Genomic DNA, 15,214 nt, shown 5'->3' with positions numbered 1-15,214 from the left:
CTGTTCACCAAATAACTTCATACTTTAGCTAATAATATGTGGAAAAGCTATGCTTCCAGAAGAAGAGAAGACACTACACCAACCAGGGAACAATTCTAATGTTTAATTGCCCCTGGGGAAATCTGCTGCATCTGTGTGACATTCTTGGTGATACCTGCTGGTCCCTTTGGGGGATTTAAGTAGACTCAAAAAAAAAAAGCCTTATTTTTTTTTATTAATTTTTGATGTTGCAGAATTAATTTTAATATTATCTGAAAAACAGTAACACAAGTACTCCTAGAGGAAGTTTACAAAAATATTGGCTTGCCTTTGGCTTGATCCCTACACAGTATTTACCTTAACCAGCATTTCCAAAGGTCACCTCTGCAAAGCAAAAGCTGTCTGACAGACTCCTACCCTCCAGAAGTTTATCCTTACACACACTCTGTGTTGATGGTGGGAATGGTGTGACTTTTTCTTTGTATCCAGAGACTCTTTAGGTGAGTTGGGTTGTCTTTTCAAGGTTCTGTCTGAAGGAGCAGAGAAATTACAATGAGAAGACTTGGGTCTCCGTCTGCTTTGGGCATGACTGAAATTTTTGAGGCTGTATTTTCATGTCTATACAATATGATTGATAACAGTGAGTGAAATAATGATTTCATGTTTCCATAATCATGAGAGTCTTTGTTTACAGAGTTACATCAGTGGCAGCAGTCCCCTAAGGGAAGTCAAACATAAGAATGCTGAACCATATACAGAAATATTGAGCTGGTCCCTGTTACATATATCTCCAACAAACTTGAAGATCAGCAACCAATTCCTCAGTTCTAAAAATACTGGTGGAATAGGGTTGCAAAAGGCAGGAGACTGGCTACTTCATCTTGTATCCTCACAGCCATCAGGACATAGACATTGTGCAGCCAGTGTTATATGCTAAAGTTCAAATGTAATACAATAGCACCAACAGTCGCTGACTTTAATTCATAAAAAGGTTTACTTCTCAATATTGGTTTACTCATGTGTACTGGTGATTGATATAGTTCCACTAAGGAAATGAGAACTACCAGTGATTGTGGAATGAGACTGTAGAACACACAAAATGCTACCATATCTTCTATACTACCTCCTTTGGGTTGTAGGCTGAACAGGGAACAGATATACTACTTGTTTTCTTTATTCACTGCAGGAAATCTCATCCTTCACCTTAGATCCTTTTCTCTTTATTTTAAAAAAAAACTCTTACCTTTCCCAAGAATTACTGTATGTTTTTAATTGGAGACATAGGATTTCAAGAAATAAATATTACTATTTGATAGTGCAAAACATGTTTTGAATCTCTAGTCTGGGTAGTGTTCTGGCTACTGTTTGTCATGCTTTGAAGAGTGAGGGTTTTGTCATCCAAAATGGCACCTGGGCTTCTTCTACAGTGACACAGATATTGTAGTAAAATATGGGGATCAAAATAACATGTTAATATCCTACCTAGAAATAACATCAGTAAAACACTATAAAACGATAGGAGTGACAGGATTTCTAGTTGATCTGCTCTACACTGATTAAAATCCATAGACTTAAAGGCACTAATCAACTAAAAAATTCATTTCTTTAAGCTATTTTATCTACTTATAACTGACACATAATTACTCTAGTAATTCTGTATAATAGTTGGAAAACCTTCCCTAATGACACAATGGCATATTTGCAAAATGAAGAAAATAATATACCATTTACAGTGAAGTGAAATTTATCCACGTTCATAATATCTAAGTAATTGATCTCCATGTAAGTGAAGTTCTGGGTGACTAGTGGAGACACATGCAGCCATACTGTGTTAATATGCACTACCGGTCAACATAATTTGGTCAAATGTCACATCAAGATGTGCATTACAGAAGGCACCTCTCAAGGTTAAGTAGAAGCTTTTAAAATAGCTAGTTCTGCAAAAGACTAGCAAGACAATTTTTGAGTTACCTATAATTAATTGATTGAAGATATTATTACATTTAGGTGTTAGTTCTGATGACCATAGTATAAATTCAGAATACTTGTTAGATGCAGCAGTCAAAATTTAGAAAGAAAAATGTGTGAAAGACCAGAAAGTCAAAATAGATAAAACTAAAATATTTAGATTAAATAAAAATAATAGCTAAACATAAAATAATATTAAACACTAGAAAAACCATAAAGAGATCAGGTAGATAAGCATAAGCTGACAGGTTGATGGTAAGGGTGACCTGAGCTACAGCAGGACTGGTATCAATTTTTCCATTCAAAAAAATAATTAATCAATCAGTTGATCACAAAATACTTATGTATGGCATACAGCAACTGTGATTACATTTAGCAAAAATTAAGTTCAAATATCAAAATAAATTCTTGTTAATTTTTTTCCTTCTTCTCATTGTTTCTTTTTATCAAGTTGGTCAAATATTACAGTTACAATAGTATCTTCCAGTTGGAGCCAGATATGCCATATTTATTCCTTAGGAGTTTAGCATGCTTTTTTCTAGTGTCTCCAAATAAAATGCTTAAAAAAACTTGGCACTCATTGCAAAAACTCAAATCACAGACAAAATCAATGAAAAAGATAATGCAGAGTTTTAACACACTAAACCTGCAAAAATTATTACCCTAATCTACGTGAAATTCAGCAACAGTAAGAAGAAGCAAGAATAGGATTAGGTCCATTACAGTGCACACTCTGGAAGATTTTATCATTGTTCTGTACAGATTATAAAACAAATATAAACAAACAAACCTCCCCACAAAACATATGTATTAATTACATTAGTTGATATACATATTATTATATATTACTAAATTTTTGAGAATTCCAGGAGTTATATAGCCTAGGTGTCTACCATATTGTGCAAAACCTAAACTTGTCAAAGAAAATGAGTCTATATATAGTGTTTTCTGGAAAGAAAATAGAGCAGTAGCACCATAATACTCTAGGATCATCAATAATCAGCCATATAAAATGCAACCAGGACAAATAACTGGTAGCAGTACAAATGAGCAAGTCTGTAGTGGAGAAATTGGAAGGTTTCTAACCAATCAAGCTTTTTATAACATGATAATTTGTAGGGGTTAGCTACAAATACCCTTTCTTCTTTACCCTATTAAGTGAAAATTAAAGATAGCAATATACAAGGGAGACAAATTTAACTACAATCATAACACGGGTGCATGAAACAGAACATGTAACTGAAACAACATCATCATCTTGAGATAAGAAATACTTCAAAAGCTGCATATTAATGAATTAGATTGGCTTACATGAATTTTTCCACTTGTTGTTTGCTTGATGTTATTAAAAACAAGCAAAGACAACACCAAATTCCACAAAAGGAGTATCTTTCAGTCTGGTATTTTTAGTTCTGCTGAATGCTTTCAAGGACAGAGAGATTTGTTCTCTCAGGAGTCACTGTTTCAAAATTCAAATGTATATAGGATCAAGTACATATAGAAGTCTCTAGTTAAGGAATATGTTACCACATCCCTTGTTAGAATATTTGAGTGTTTTACCACCTCCTAATTAAAAGGCTTTACTTATATCAAATTATGAGGGGTTTGGTACAAAATTAAGTTTGGTTTTCCTATTCTTCAACTAACAGAATTGGGACAGAATTTTTCATCATATTCACTGTAATCTGCTGTTTGGGGTGTTTTTAGTGCTTCTGAAAGTTGTTGTTTGTCTTCACCTTTAGTCTTTTATTTTCTCCACCAAAAAATATTTGATGTCCCTGTATCCAAGCAGCAGTATTTTTTAGATTTCTTTCTACTACTTTTCTTGCAATACTGGGCAGTAACAGGTATTATTTCCAATGGAGAAAGGATGTCACTTGGTGGTGATTCCAGAACAAACCTAAAAAAGGACTCTTCAACTTTGTGCAAAGAAAGTAAATCTTAAGTCTACAAGAAACTCATTATTTTCATTGGGTATGAAAGGAAGATGCTGCTTTAAAAGTTGTTACAACTGAAATTGATATTCTCATTACTGTGTTCTAAGTATCAGTCTTTATTATTGCAATCCACTGCATGTGTGGAGACGTACTTCCTGAAGACTAGGAACAGAAAAGTGGTTTCCATTTCTCTACCTCATTTGCTCATCTCTGAAAATATATTTGTCCTTTTTTTTTTCAATTAGAGATTATTCTACTAAAAAATCTGTCTATTTGTGCATACCACTATAACAACCAAAATCTCAGTGCTTTTCCGAATCGTCCCTTCTATTGAATATTATAATTGAAACAGAAAGTAAAAGGTCATTTCATTTACAAAGCCTTTACCAAATGAGTGTAAAACAAGAGACAACTGATGGATAGGGAATGACAAGGAAGAACAATGAGACAACACTAGTCATAGTGATTGACAGTAGTCTCAGTACAGAATCATCTTAAACACTGGGAACACTTTCTTTTTTTAATTTAAGTGTGTAACAATGAAATTTAGATTTTTAAGAAAAGACTAGAAATAGAGGAGGAAATAAGACATTAATTTCTGGATATTTTATGAGAGCCACTTTTGAGAGTTAGCTACAATCAGTGGAACAGAAAGAAGATGATTATTTCACAAGGGAACAATTGGATTTATAAAGAATGGCAACATGTGCTGGCCAGAGGCCGGAGGTAGTGTCTCAATGCCAAATGAGTAGGAAGATGTTGGAAGTAAACATGCTTTGAAAGGTCCTGAAAGTAAAGGCAAATTGAGAATGTTTGATATAGCAGAAATACATATAGCTCTCATTTCCATTACATAGCTTTATGTTTTTTACAGAAATATGCCTACTGTCTGTATTTTCAAGTCAAAGTCTTTTTATACACTAACAGCGTACAACATGTCCAAATCTAAAAATGTTTATTCATGCTCATTTTGTCTGAGATATGATGCTTGAATTCATATAACATGGGCTATTAATATAAATTAATAAAAAGGAGACACAAAAACAGACCAAAATGCTAATTGTATTCTTTATGTTGTTCATGTCTAACTGCTGAACAGATCGCAAAAATGTGGCCAGCAATAGACCTGTGTAGCCTTATTTTGTACCCTTGTTATGTTGCTGTGTATACATGGTGTCTTCAGATGAATTTGATAACGACTGTTTGACATTCACTCTGTGTGAAATACTGCCCCACAAGTCTGAAATACCTTGTTGAACAATGTGGGCAATGTCACAAAAAACATCTAAAACAACAACAAAATGGTAGCCAGAAGCATTTTCTATGGCCCAGACTGAACACCTGTCTCTTCATATTGAATATTGAAGTAACTTGTTTTATGATTCCTCAGAAAGGTCTCTTTGATTGTTCAGCTTTCATTGCTTGATTTGTCTGTCCTTTGGTATGTGCTGCAATAAAATGAATGTTCATTTTCAAGGTTAGTTTCTGTGAAGATTACTGCTTAGCGTTAAGTACCCTCGTTGCATAGAGCCTCTCCAAGGTCTTTAGGCCTTTTAAGCCTCACTCAAGCTTTATTTCAGAGCCAAGTCGAACTTTACTGGCCTTGTTTTCCATGTCACAAATATTATTCTTTCAGCTATAGGAAAATAGGCAGTTTTCCATGGGAAACTGAAACTAGAGAATACCCAAGTCACATTCCTTCTATTTAAGTCTCATTTTGCACTGTTACAGCTTTACAGTCCAAAACCAAAAAACATTAATAAATTGGAAGGTACACTTTAACATCTATGGTTCTATATGACTTTACTATTAGAACTTCCTTATCTTTTCTCTCTCTCTCTCTCTCCACATATATATATATGCAGAATACATTTGAACAAGCTGTTGTCTAAAATCATATGAAATTATTGGAAGATAATAAATAGTTTTCTGTATTATCTGTCTTTTTAAACAATTATAATGTTTCCCTTTGCATAAGGATTGGTATTTATAACATTATTATTTAAATCATTAACTTAAAATACATGCATTGTATTTTATCCTGGACTTCCAGATTTTTCTGCCCTAAGGAAAATACATCTAAATATTTCTTTCCAGTGACTGGGGTATGACCAATTCATAAATCAGACTGTTCTTGCATAGAAAATATTATTCTTTAAGGTTAAAACCTTGAAAAGAATGGCTAATGTCATTGCCAAATAGGGTTTTAAGACTTGAAATGTGTGTGGTAAGTATTTTTAAAATTTTCCTTTTTTCCTCATGTGAGATGGCTATTCTTAACTGAGCACTGTATTACACTTAAAATTCAGAGTTTCCTTTATTCTGCCAAAAATCACTGAAAAGTCAGTAACAGTTTATAATTTGTGAAAAACCTTCATTTTCTGAAAGTTTGTTTTATGCCTATGAAACTAGCTGCAGAAACCTACATCTTTCAAGATGCATTTGCCCTTTGACTGCTTAATTATAGCCAATAATGTCAGAGGTGGTAAAATCAGTTAAGAGAATTTCTATCAGCCAGGAAGGAGAGGTGTAGATTTTTGCTCCTCCTTCATGATGCCCTATCACTTTTGGCATTTTTGCAGGCATTTTGTTGAGCTGGGAAAGTGGGTAAGAAGAGGTTAAACAAATATCTGCACCACTGTTTCAGCTGCCAGACATCAGGACCACTAAGGTTAGATGTTCACCCTTCAGGCAGTTCTGTGACTGCAGCTCAAAATGAGCCCTGCCTAACCAGAAGCATACAATTATTCCAATCAAATTATTCCTGGGCTACACAATACAATTACCCAGCTTAATTTGAAAGATGATTTAATTGAAGGATGATTTTCCTCTTTTTTTTTGCATACAAACTCCCTGTATAGGATATTCATAAAGAAAAGTTGAGCACTTGACTTTCATACCAGAATATCTATTTTAAACAGAAACAGACTTTGTTTCAACTCTTTCCTTTTAGGGAGAGGAGGAGGTTTTAACACTGTAAATCAGCTCTTATATTAGCACAGAATAAATATATAAAAATGGAAAGACAAAAGTGATGCTTTGTCAATTATTTTTATTTTTTTTCCTCTTTTACAGATTAAAATTGATTGAAAGAAGGTTTCAGCATGAATTTCTCTGCATTGATACCTCTCATGATGATGCTGGTTCAACTTTGGCCTTACTCCCTCAGCATACAGAACCACAGTGCTCAAAATACAGATTTGTCTTTCACGGCAGTTCGAAGAGTGAAACGTGGCTGGTTATGGGAACCACTTTTTGCAACTGAGGAACAGATTTCACTGGGTCCTCTTTATATTGGACAGGTATGATAAGTAATGATTCAAGGACAGTACAAGGTTAGCTTTAGCATGCTGATTAGCAGTTTCTGCCTTGGATTGGAAGACCAAACATCTCCAGTGACCTGGAAATAGCAAGAAAGGTAGAAACTGGAGATCAGGAAGCTGTATTTAGGCATTACTACATCTCTCCTTTCCTGTGACCCTACTAAGGGTCAGAGAACACCAAGGGTTGGAGGTCATGGTAGTACCAAGGACCTTCCTCCACCTAGGTTGCAGTCAAGGAAATTTCACATTCAGTCTGTTACTGAAACTAGTTCTATACACAGTAGATGAAGGTATAAAGCTGAAAAGTTCCTTTTTTTTCTTCTGAATGAAAGTTAAGGACTCATTTATCAACATCTGGCAATTTGTTTGTGCTATATTTGGCATTGCATCAGAGCAGCCATACTGAGCGTAGTGTAGTTTACAAACAGTATTTAGTATGATTTTCTATTACACTAAGTAGCAGTTGATTTACCCGTCATTAATTTTTAATGAAGCAGATTAATACTAAGTCCTTTTACCACTGAGAAACTACAAGAATCTACATGGTTCATTAGATTAACGCAGGTTTAGCACAACAAGCAATTATTTTTCACCCTCCTTTAAAAATGTACTTTAAGATAATTGTCTTAATGAGGCTTTATCTGCCCCTTTTCTTCTCTTTCTGCTTATCATTATTATATTTATTATTATTATTTATTTTTGTGTGATAGAAATAACTGTAATCTTGAGATCTAGTTTTCTTTTCTTTAAGGTCCTTTCTAGATGAATGAACCAAAAAAAGTTTAACTACTAATTAACTAGCACTAAAATTTAATTGGACCCAAAGGGTGAAGTGTTCAAAATTCATTAATTACTTTTTCCCAGCCCCTTCGAAGTAACTACTATGGAAATGTGATGTCTCACTTCTGAAAGAACAAGTTCAGACAGGCTGTATATTTTTTTTGACCGTTCTTACTCTCACAATACTTCAAAAATAGTTTCCTGCAAAGAAACTTCATAAATATCATGCATTTTCATGATCTCACCTTTCTATTTCTCACAGGTAAACTGGAAATTTTATTGAAGATTATCATTAGTTTGTTGCAGTGTTACCATTGTCTAGTGAGACATATTTACTTGTGTCTTTTTATTGAGTATAATATACTCTACTTTCAGCAAATTAAGTGGTAGTCTATGATCAACACATGAATTTTTAGTAATTAAGGCCCTGAAGAAAACTACATCAATGAAAATACACAGGTAGAGAATCTCCGCTTTCAAGCCGCTATTCCATATAAAATTCCTTTCACAGTCAGAGCTAAATATTCAAATTTCATTTAACATAGACTCATGACTCCTTTTCTATTATCAAGCTTAAGAAAAGTAAATGTGTCCATTGGCACTGCAATGACAGATATTTGAGAGCAAGTACGAAAATTCTTGTTCTCAGTTCTCGTTTACAATAAGAAGACCATTTATCTTGTTGTGCTTAGCCTAAAAAAACCAAGTAAACTGAGAAACTTTAGTATGCTTTCTCAGCACATGTCATCTGTGAGAGTCACATTTTATACGTTCAAGATCATGAAATCTTTTGTGGATAAATGATTCTGAGTGAAGCTGCTTAACACAGGTTACGTCTAAGCAGCCAGTCCAAGGTATGCTTCCAGAATCTAAGGGTTTTATGCACTCTGTGGTCACATCTGAAACCCGTGTTAGTTTAAAGATCTAGATATACATCACCTGTCCTGTGCCCTGCAGTTCATTACAAGGAAACCAAGTTTTATCGACAACAAAGAATGTGTGTTGTCCCTTAGCCATATGCCAATTTCAATGGTGTTAAAATGAGTTTGACCAGACCACTTTTTGCACACAACTACTTCTGTTGAAAATATTTGACTTCAAGTTGTTCATATTTTAAATTATGCCAAACTCCCTAGACTTGAAAATTTTCTTTTGTACTGTCAAGGGTAATTAACTCTGCATATTTTAGGTCTTAAATACTTTGAGAGAACTCAGAGCAGGAACTCAAAACTGTTCCTCATATCCCAGAGTGTCCCCATCACATTGTTTTGTTCCAAAGAAAGGTTAAAATTATTTTTGCAACTTCAGAAGTCATTAGAAAATATTTGAGTAGATCCAATAGCGAAACAGGCCCTTTACACCCCGTAGTTACTTCTTTGCCATTCTGTGTCCTCATATCCTACATTGACCTGTAGGGTCAATAAGCATGAAACAAAACAGTGAGATAATTGAAGTCAATGGTTAGGCATATTATTTGAATTTTAAACCTGTTGCTTCGTAAGAGAAGTAAGTTGAATAATTTTATTTTTTTTTTTTGGTTTGCATTTTTCTATTATTATCCAGGTTCTTAGAAAATTTGACATTTTTTATTCTAAAACCAAAATAAATAGAGAAAAATAGAGAATTAATGTTATAATAGAAATTGCTGGTCCCATAAAATTTAACTGTGGATCCTGAACATGATAAGAAATTAAGTTACTGCTATTTAAAAGGTTCTATTATATATTGCTAACATTAACAGGGCATGAACAAATGTAGCTGGACCACAACTGTCTCCAAGGCTCAGCTTCATCAAAGGAATTATCATCATAAAGTTCAACTTAGCAAGACAACAGAGGATGTAGATCATCCTGGAAGGAAATGGAAAATGTCTATCAATTTATTTCAGAATAAATAATATAGGTTTACACAACAGAATGGCTTTTCACCTCTTTTTTAATATTTCAACAGAAATAGAACATCACTATTGCTCACATTTGCACTTAGTATTGATGAGTACAGAGGAAAAAAATACGTAAAACTTACAAAGTACACTTGCCATTTGCAATAATAAAAATTTTAGATAATGTTTAATGGCCTTTGCCTTGTTTTTGGTAGAGTTGTATGGGAGCTGATAAAGCAATGAACTAAAGTGGGTACTTTCATTCATTTCCCTCATTTCAAAGAAACTGAAGCATCTCTTCTCAGGCTTATCATGCACTCATAAGTCTGTTATATAAATACTTTAAAATTAAATACTTTAATATACTTTAAAATTAAAATGGCTGGCTGAAAATGTAATATCTTCTTTTAAATATTAGTATCTAAGAAGGCTCATTAGTGACAGGGTTCACTGTAGAATGAAAACAAAGGCTCAAATGAATAGTTCAAAAACTTATTCCTCCTAAAGTGTGACTTATTTTTCTGTTTTGAACTTTCAGCTGAAATCAGATTTAGACAAGCAGGATGGCAACCTAAAATACGTTTTGACTGGAGAGGGAGCTGGAAGCATTTTTGTCATCGATGAATATAACGGCAAAATTTATGTGACACAAAAGCTGGATCGAGAAAAAAAACCTTTTTACAGTCTAAGAGCACAAGCAATAAACAGGAGCACTCAACTTCCTGTTGAACCTGAATCAGAATTTATTATCAAGGTTAGAGATGTCAATGACCATGAACCACAGTTCTTGGATGGGCCTTATGTGGCTACTGTTCCAGAGATGTCACCTGAAGGTATTATATGCTGTGAACCAAAATCTTTATTTCCTGATTTTTTTCTAGATAGTCGTGTGGATACAAAATCTTAATAACATATGTTACAGACTGCTTCTCAGTGAGATGAAAGCAAACTCTTTTACAGGTTTGGAAAAGGTTATAAATATTTCTACTTAACATCCTTGTTTTTAAATATTTATTTTGTACTTGTTTAAAAATACAGCATTACAAGAAAAATAGGTAGAGTATTGAAGTCAGTTGCAAAGGAGATGTGATGACCACTCTCACTCTCTGTATGTTACCTACTTATTTACACTGCCAAGCCTCTTTCCTATCAGTTAGCTTCTTGTTTGGATTAGACTGTGTGCAATGAAGAACTAACCTTCCATTTTCCTAAGCACATGAATTGTAATTTTCCTGTCAAGAGGAACAACTTAATCCTTACACCTCTTCTTTCCCCCTTCCAAATAATCAAACAGACCTGTGCTAGGATCTGTCATGTATCTGAAAACTTATTTCAGCAAATACAAAGTAAAGTAAGCATCTGACAAATATAAGTGTATATATACATCTATGTGTACATACACGTAATATATGTACACATACATTTAAAGCCTTCAGGTCCCCCAAAGTGTGAATACAGCAGACATAAACAAGTATATTATAGATGCTATCTCCAAGCAACTATCTTCAAAATCAAAGGAAAACTAGATTCTTTAATCCTTAGAGAAAGAATCCCAATAATCTCTTTAATTCATACCCCTACCTCTTTTGATTATTTTTATTTGCAATTGATATTGAACAGAAATTATTGTGCTACTTTAAACAGTATGAATTAATGAGGTCATTAATGTAATAGCATCAGTGATCATAAAAGGTACTAAAAACTATGTTTCATTAAGTATTACCTGTTCAACTTTTAGGGCAGAATCAGTGAATCTTTCACAGTGAATCGTAAACTTAATGTTCTTTTACCAGCCAGAATAGTAGTTGCAAGAAAGAGATATTCATGTCTGGTGTTTAATCAAAAGTAGGGTTAGTACCCTAATTTCTGCCAGGAAGCAGCAGCTTAGCATCGCTACCAATAACTACAAAACATCTCCATTTAATCAGTTTACTTGCTAGTCACACTGCTTATACCAACTTCTGCCAGGGAAATCACTTGTGATTGTTTCTTCACTGCCACTTTTTTCTGTGCAGATAGACTTACAGACTTAGTTTGCATCTGAGCTCTTGGTCAAACAACTTTTTCTAATCAGTTTCTTGTTCAGAGGGTTCTTCTAGGCTTTGCGTCTTGTTCATTTACTCAAGTTTGGAGATGAGAAGACAGATGTCTTGTAAATGACCTTTTTATTTTTATGTGCTCATAGTAAAAATACTTATAGTTCATTGTCTAGAATTATTTAGGATTACACAGTTGTAGGACTTCGATGACTCCTTTTTTTTTTTCCCTGTGGGAAAGCATTGTTTATAGGGCACACAGTCTCTTATAAAATGTTGGGGTTTTTTTAAATAGCTGGTGATTTAGTATGGTTTCATTTATACTCATGGAGTCTTGCAACCATTCACATAAGTGTTTGAACAACTGACTTATAAATTTCTTCTATTTTATCTTTCTGTCTTAATGAGAGCTATATGGGGAAAAAAAAGAAATGAAAAGTAGTCAGGTAGGGCAGTACATAAGGACGAAACAACAATGTAACCTTTTCCCATATACCTCTGTTTCTCACCAGAAATCATTAATAAGCAGTTGACAAATGAGAAGTTTTACTCTCTACTCCCTTGAATTTGCTATAAACAGATAATATAAAAGTGAAAGGCTCAGCTGTCTTTATCCACTCTCCTGTGTCATCTATTATATATTTAAATTCCTAAAATACTACATCACTTCAGAATAAGATTAATTAAGCTGTAGAAAACTTAATCTACTTTGTGATATTCTTGTAATATTATAAATAAAAAATATTCTAGTGAAATGTAGAAATATATGAAATGAAAAAAAAAAAAAGTTAAAAAATCAGAAGTAACACTGTCTCCCATTTATCAGAATGGGTGAAAAATGAAGATCTCACAGTGCCTCTTCTCTCAGACACAGACTGCCTGAAATAGTACACTCACAGATACGCAACCATCGGGCATATGATATGCGAATGCAGGTCATCCTATGGATTTTGAAATGTTTTCTACATTGCTTCTTCCACACCTGACCTCTTTAGCACTAATACCATAGCTATTTCAGAGATCATTCTTTCACCTGTTTCTTCCATGTAGACACTACTGGAATACAAATATGTATATATGGAATATACAATGTAAGTGGAGTATATACCTTGACAGTGGTCAGCTCCAACACGTGAGACAGCTGAGCTGCACAACATGAGTACCTCTATAGACTGGCTTACCCTGCTTCTCAAAAGGTAGGGACTGCACTACTGAGGTAAAACCTGTTTCAGTGCACATCCTAAACCAACTTTACAAGGAAATTTATAACCTCCCAGCAGACAGAAAGAGTAATCAACCAAAATTTGCAGCACTGGTACCATAACAGTTCATTGTTATCAGTGCTTTTCTCCCAGTAAACTAGAACATACTCTTGTATAATAAGGGTTGAAGAACAGAATTAGTTTAAGCGATTCAGTGCAACAGAGAGCCTTACCCTTTGCTCTGTTTCAGAGTTCTCTAGCATTGGCTCTACTCACTGATGCTAGATCTAGTAATTTCCTCACAGAAAACACTCTCAGGAAGTGTGGTCATAATTTTGGAAGGCAGGTCATTGCTAGTGAGAATTTTGTCTGGAACTAAGAAAGAGAGGAGGGAATAATTCAGAGCTGGCCACTTGCCTCAGAGAACCACAGCAAAATCAGAAGACAGGGACAGATTATTTTGCCTGCAGTTAGTTACAAATATCACTATATATACTAATGTACCAGCAAATTAGAATATATTTTAATCCTTTATTAGCTCTCTTTTATCTTCAGTACTAAATTTTATTAGGGTTTTAAAGGCAAGTGCCACAGTAAATGAAATGCATGTCAGCAAATGGACTCTCTTCTGAGAACACAGGTCTGTGCTCTTCCCTCAGGCACTTGGTACGATTTTACTTAAAGTGTCTTCCATATAGCTGTTAAACTTGTACAAATGCAGTATATCTGATGGAGTGGTTAAGAGTCAGATGCAATAATCTATCAGTACCTAATGTCGTACAGATTTCAAGCTCTAGTTAGAAAAATGAATAACTATTTGCCATATGAGGGCCCCATAGCATACGTAATGGGCTGCCCCATATAAATGGCACTACTCTGTTTTGCCCAAAAAGGGTAAAATCAAGCCTGAAGAGATAAAAATTAGTAGTTTGTCTTAAATAAAGCTAATCAAAAAGTTCAATTGTGAATTATGTCCTGTCATGCTTACAATGTTAGGAGTAAGGGTTTAGGGGGGTTCTTTTTTGTTTTTATTTTGTGCATATGTATTTCTATGGTAATTGATTGGTTTAAGATATGATTTGTATCTGTATTTTCTCATAACCACGTACTTACAAATAATGGCTTCTGAGAGTTTTTGAGGACAGAATATTAACATTGCAATTTCTGTTTCTCAAATAAAAATGGTAAACATTATTCCAATCAATAAATGGTTTGGGTTGGTTTCTGGTTGTTTCTTTGTTTTGTTGGGCATTTTTTTAGGTTTTTTTTTTCTTTTTTGGTTGGTGGGTTTGTTTTGGTGGTTGTTTTTCTTTTTCTGACTGTTAAATGTATAAAAAAATACAAGTTTCATGGTATAATATTTTTCTTCTGCTTACTATATAGTCTGTAGTTAACCTAGAGGTTCATGTAGTGATCATAAAATCTCCTTTGTAAAAAAATGTGAGAAAATATAGGCTGGTCTTTACATGGTCTCCTGTCACCCCATTTTAGAAATGGTCTTCCTCCTGAGAGTGCAGGATATGTTATTTCTTCCTTCCAGGTCAACTCCCTCTTTACTAGATGTCTCTTGCCTGTTCACCTTTCATCTCACTGAGCCAAACTATATAAATTCCATGCTTCTGCCTTCTGCTATACTCTGGAAAAGTCAACAGGCAAGCAGAAAAGTGTGCTTGGGTCTTAGAGAAGCAGGAAATGTTGGTTTAGGTTCAAGCTTTCTCAATGATAGTTAGAAACTGTGCAGAAAATAAATCTACCTTTAAATGTGTGAGATCCACAAATGTTGTAATAATAACTTTGCATTCCTATATATGTTGGATTTTATTCCTGATTTACTAAATATGGTACTGTAAATAAGTCCATTTCTAAACATAGTTGTGGGCAGTTGAGTTTATTTAGTAGGAAATAGCATTCATGACAGACCATACTCACTGGATTACTCATAGTTCTTGATCCCTTCCTAACTAGCACTCCATTTCTTTTTCAAAGCAATTGCATTCTAGTTATGCTAAATTGTCTTAGAGGATGAGTTTTCTGTAATAGTGACAGCAATTTCCACAGATCACAGCTGATACAAAGTTAACAGTCGTGTAGCTGAAGATTTGATTTA

At 34.1% G+C, this 15,214-nt stretch overlaps 1 protein-coding gene across 6 annotated transcripts in view; it reads left to right on the top strand.

Annotated features, from left to right (window-relative positions):
• LOC113950783 (cadherin-19-like) overlaps positions 1-15,214 on the top strand; it is a 115,453-nt gene that overhangs the window by 67,243 nt on the left and 32,996 nt on the right. For 5 of the 6 annotated variants that reach the window (XR_003528878.1, XM_027651007.1, XM_027651010.1 and 2 more), the window contains exons 2-3: positions 6,960-7,186; positions 10,408-10,702. Coding sequence is in view for 4 of the 6 variants with exons in the window: in XM_027651007.1 (XP_027506808.1) it covers positions 6,989-7,186; positions 10,408-10,702 (493 nt within the window). In the remaining 2 variants the exon portion in view is untranslated. Of the gene's footprint in view, positions 1-6,959; positions 7,187-10,407; positions 10,703-13,028; positions 13,102-15,214 lie in introns of those variants that run through there. The other variant, XM_027651011.1, reaches the window with a different exon arrangement.

The sequence above is a fragment of the Corapipo altera genome, unplaced genomic scaffold (genome assembly GCF_003945725.1).
Source record: "Corapipo altera isolate COAL_440 unplaced genomic scaffold, ASM394572v1 24, whole genome shotgun sequence".
NCBI classification, from domain to species: Eukaryota; Metazoa; Chordata; class Aves; order Passeriformes; family Pipridae; genus Corapipo; species Corapipo altera.
The sequence above is the reverse complement of the archived record's forward strand: the minus strand, read 5'-3'. Positions and strand labels throughout refer to the sequence as shown.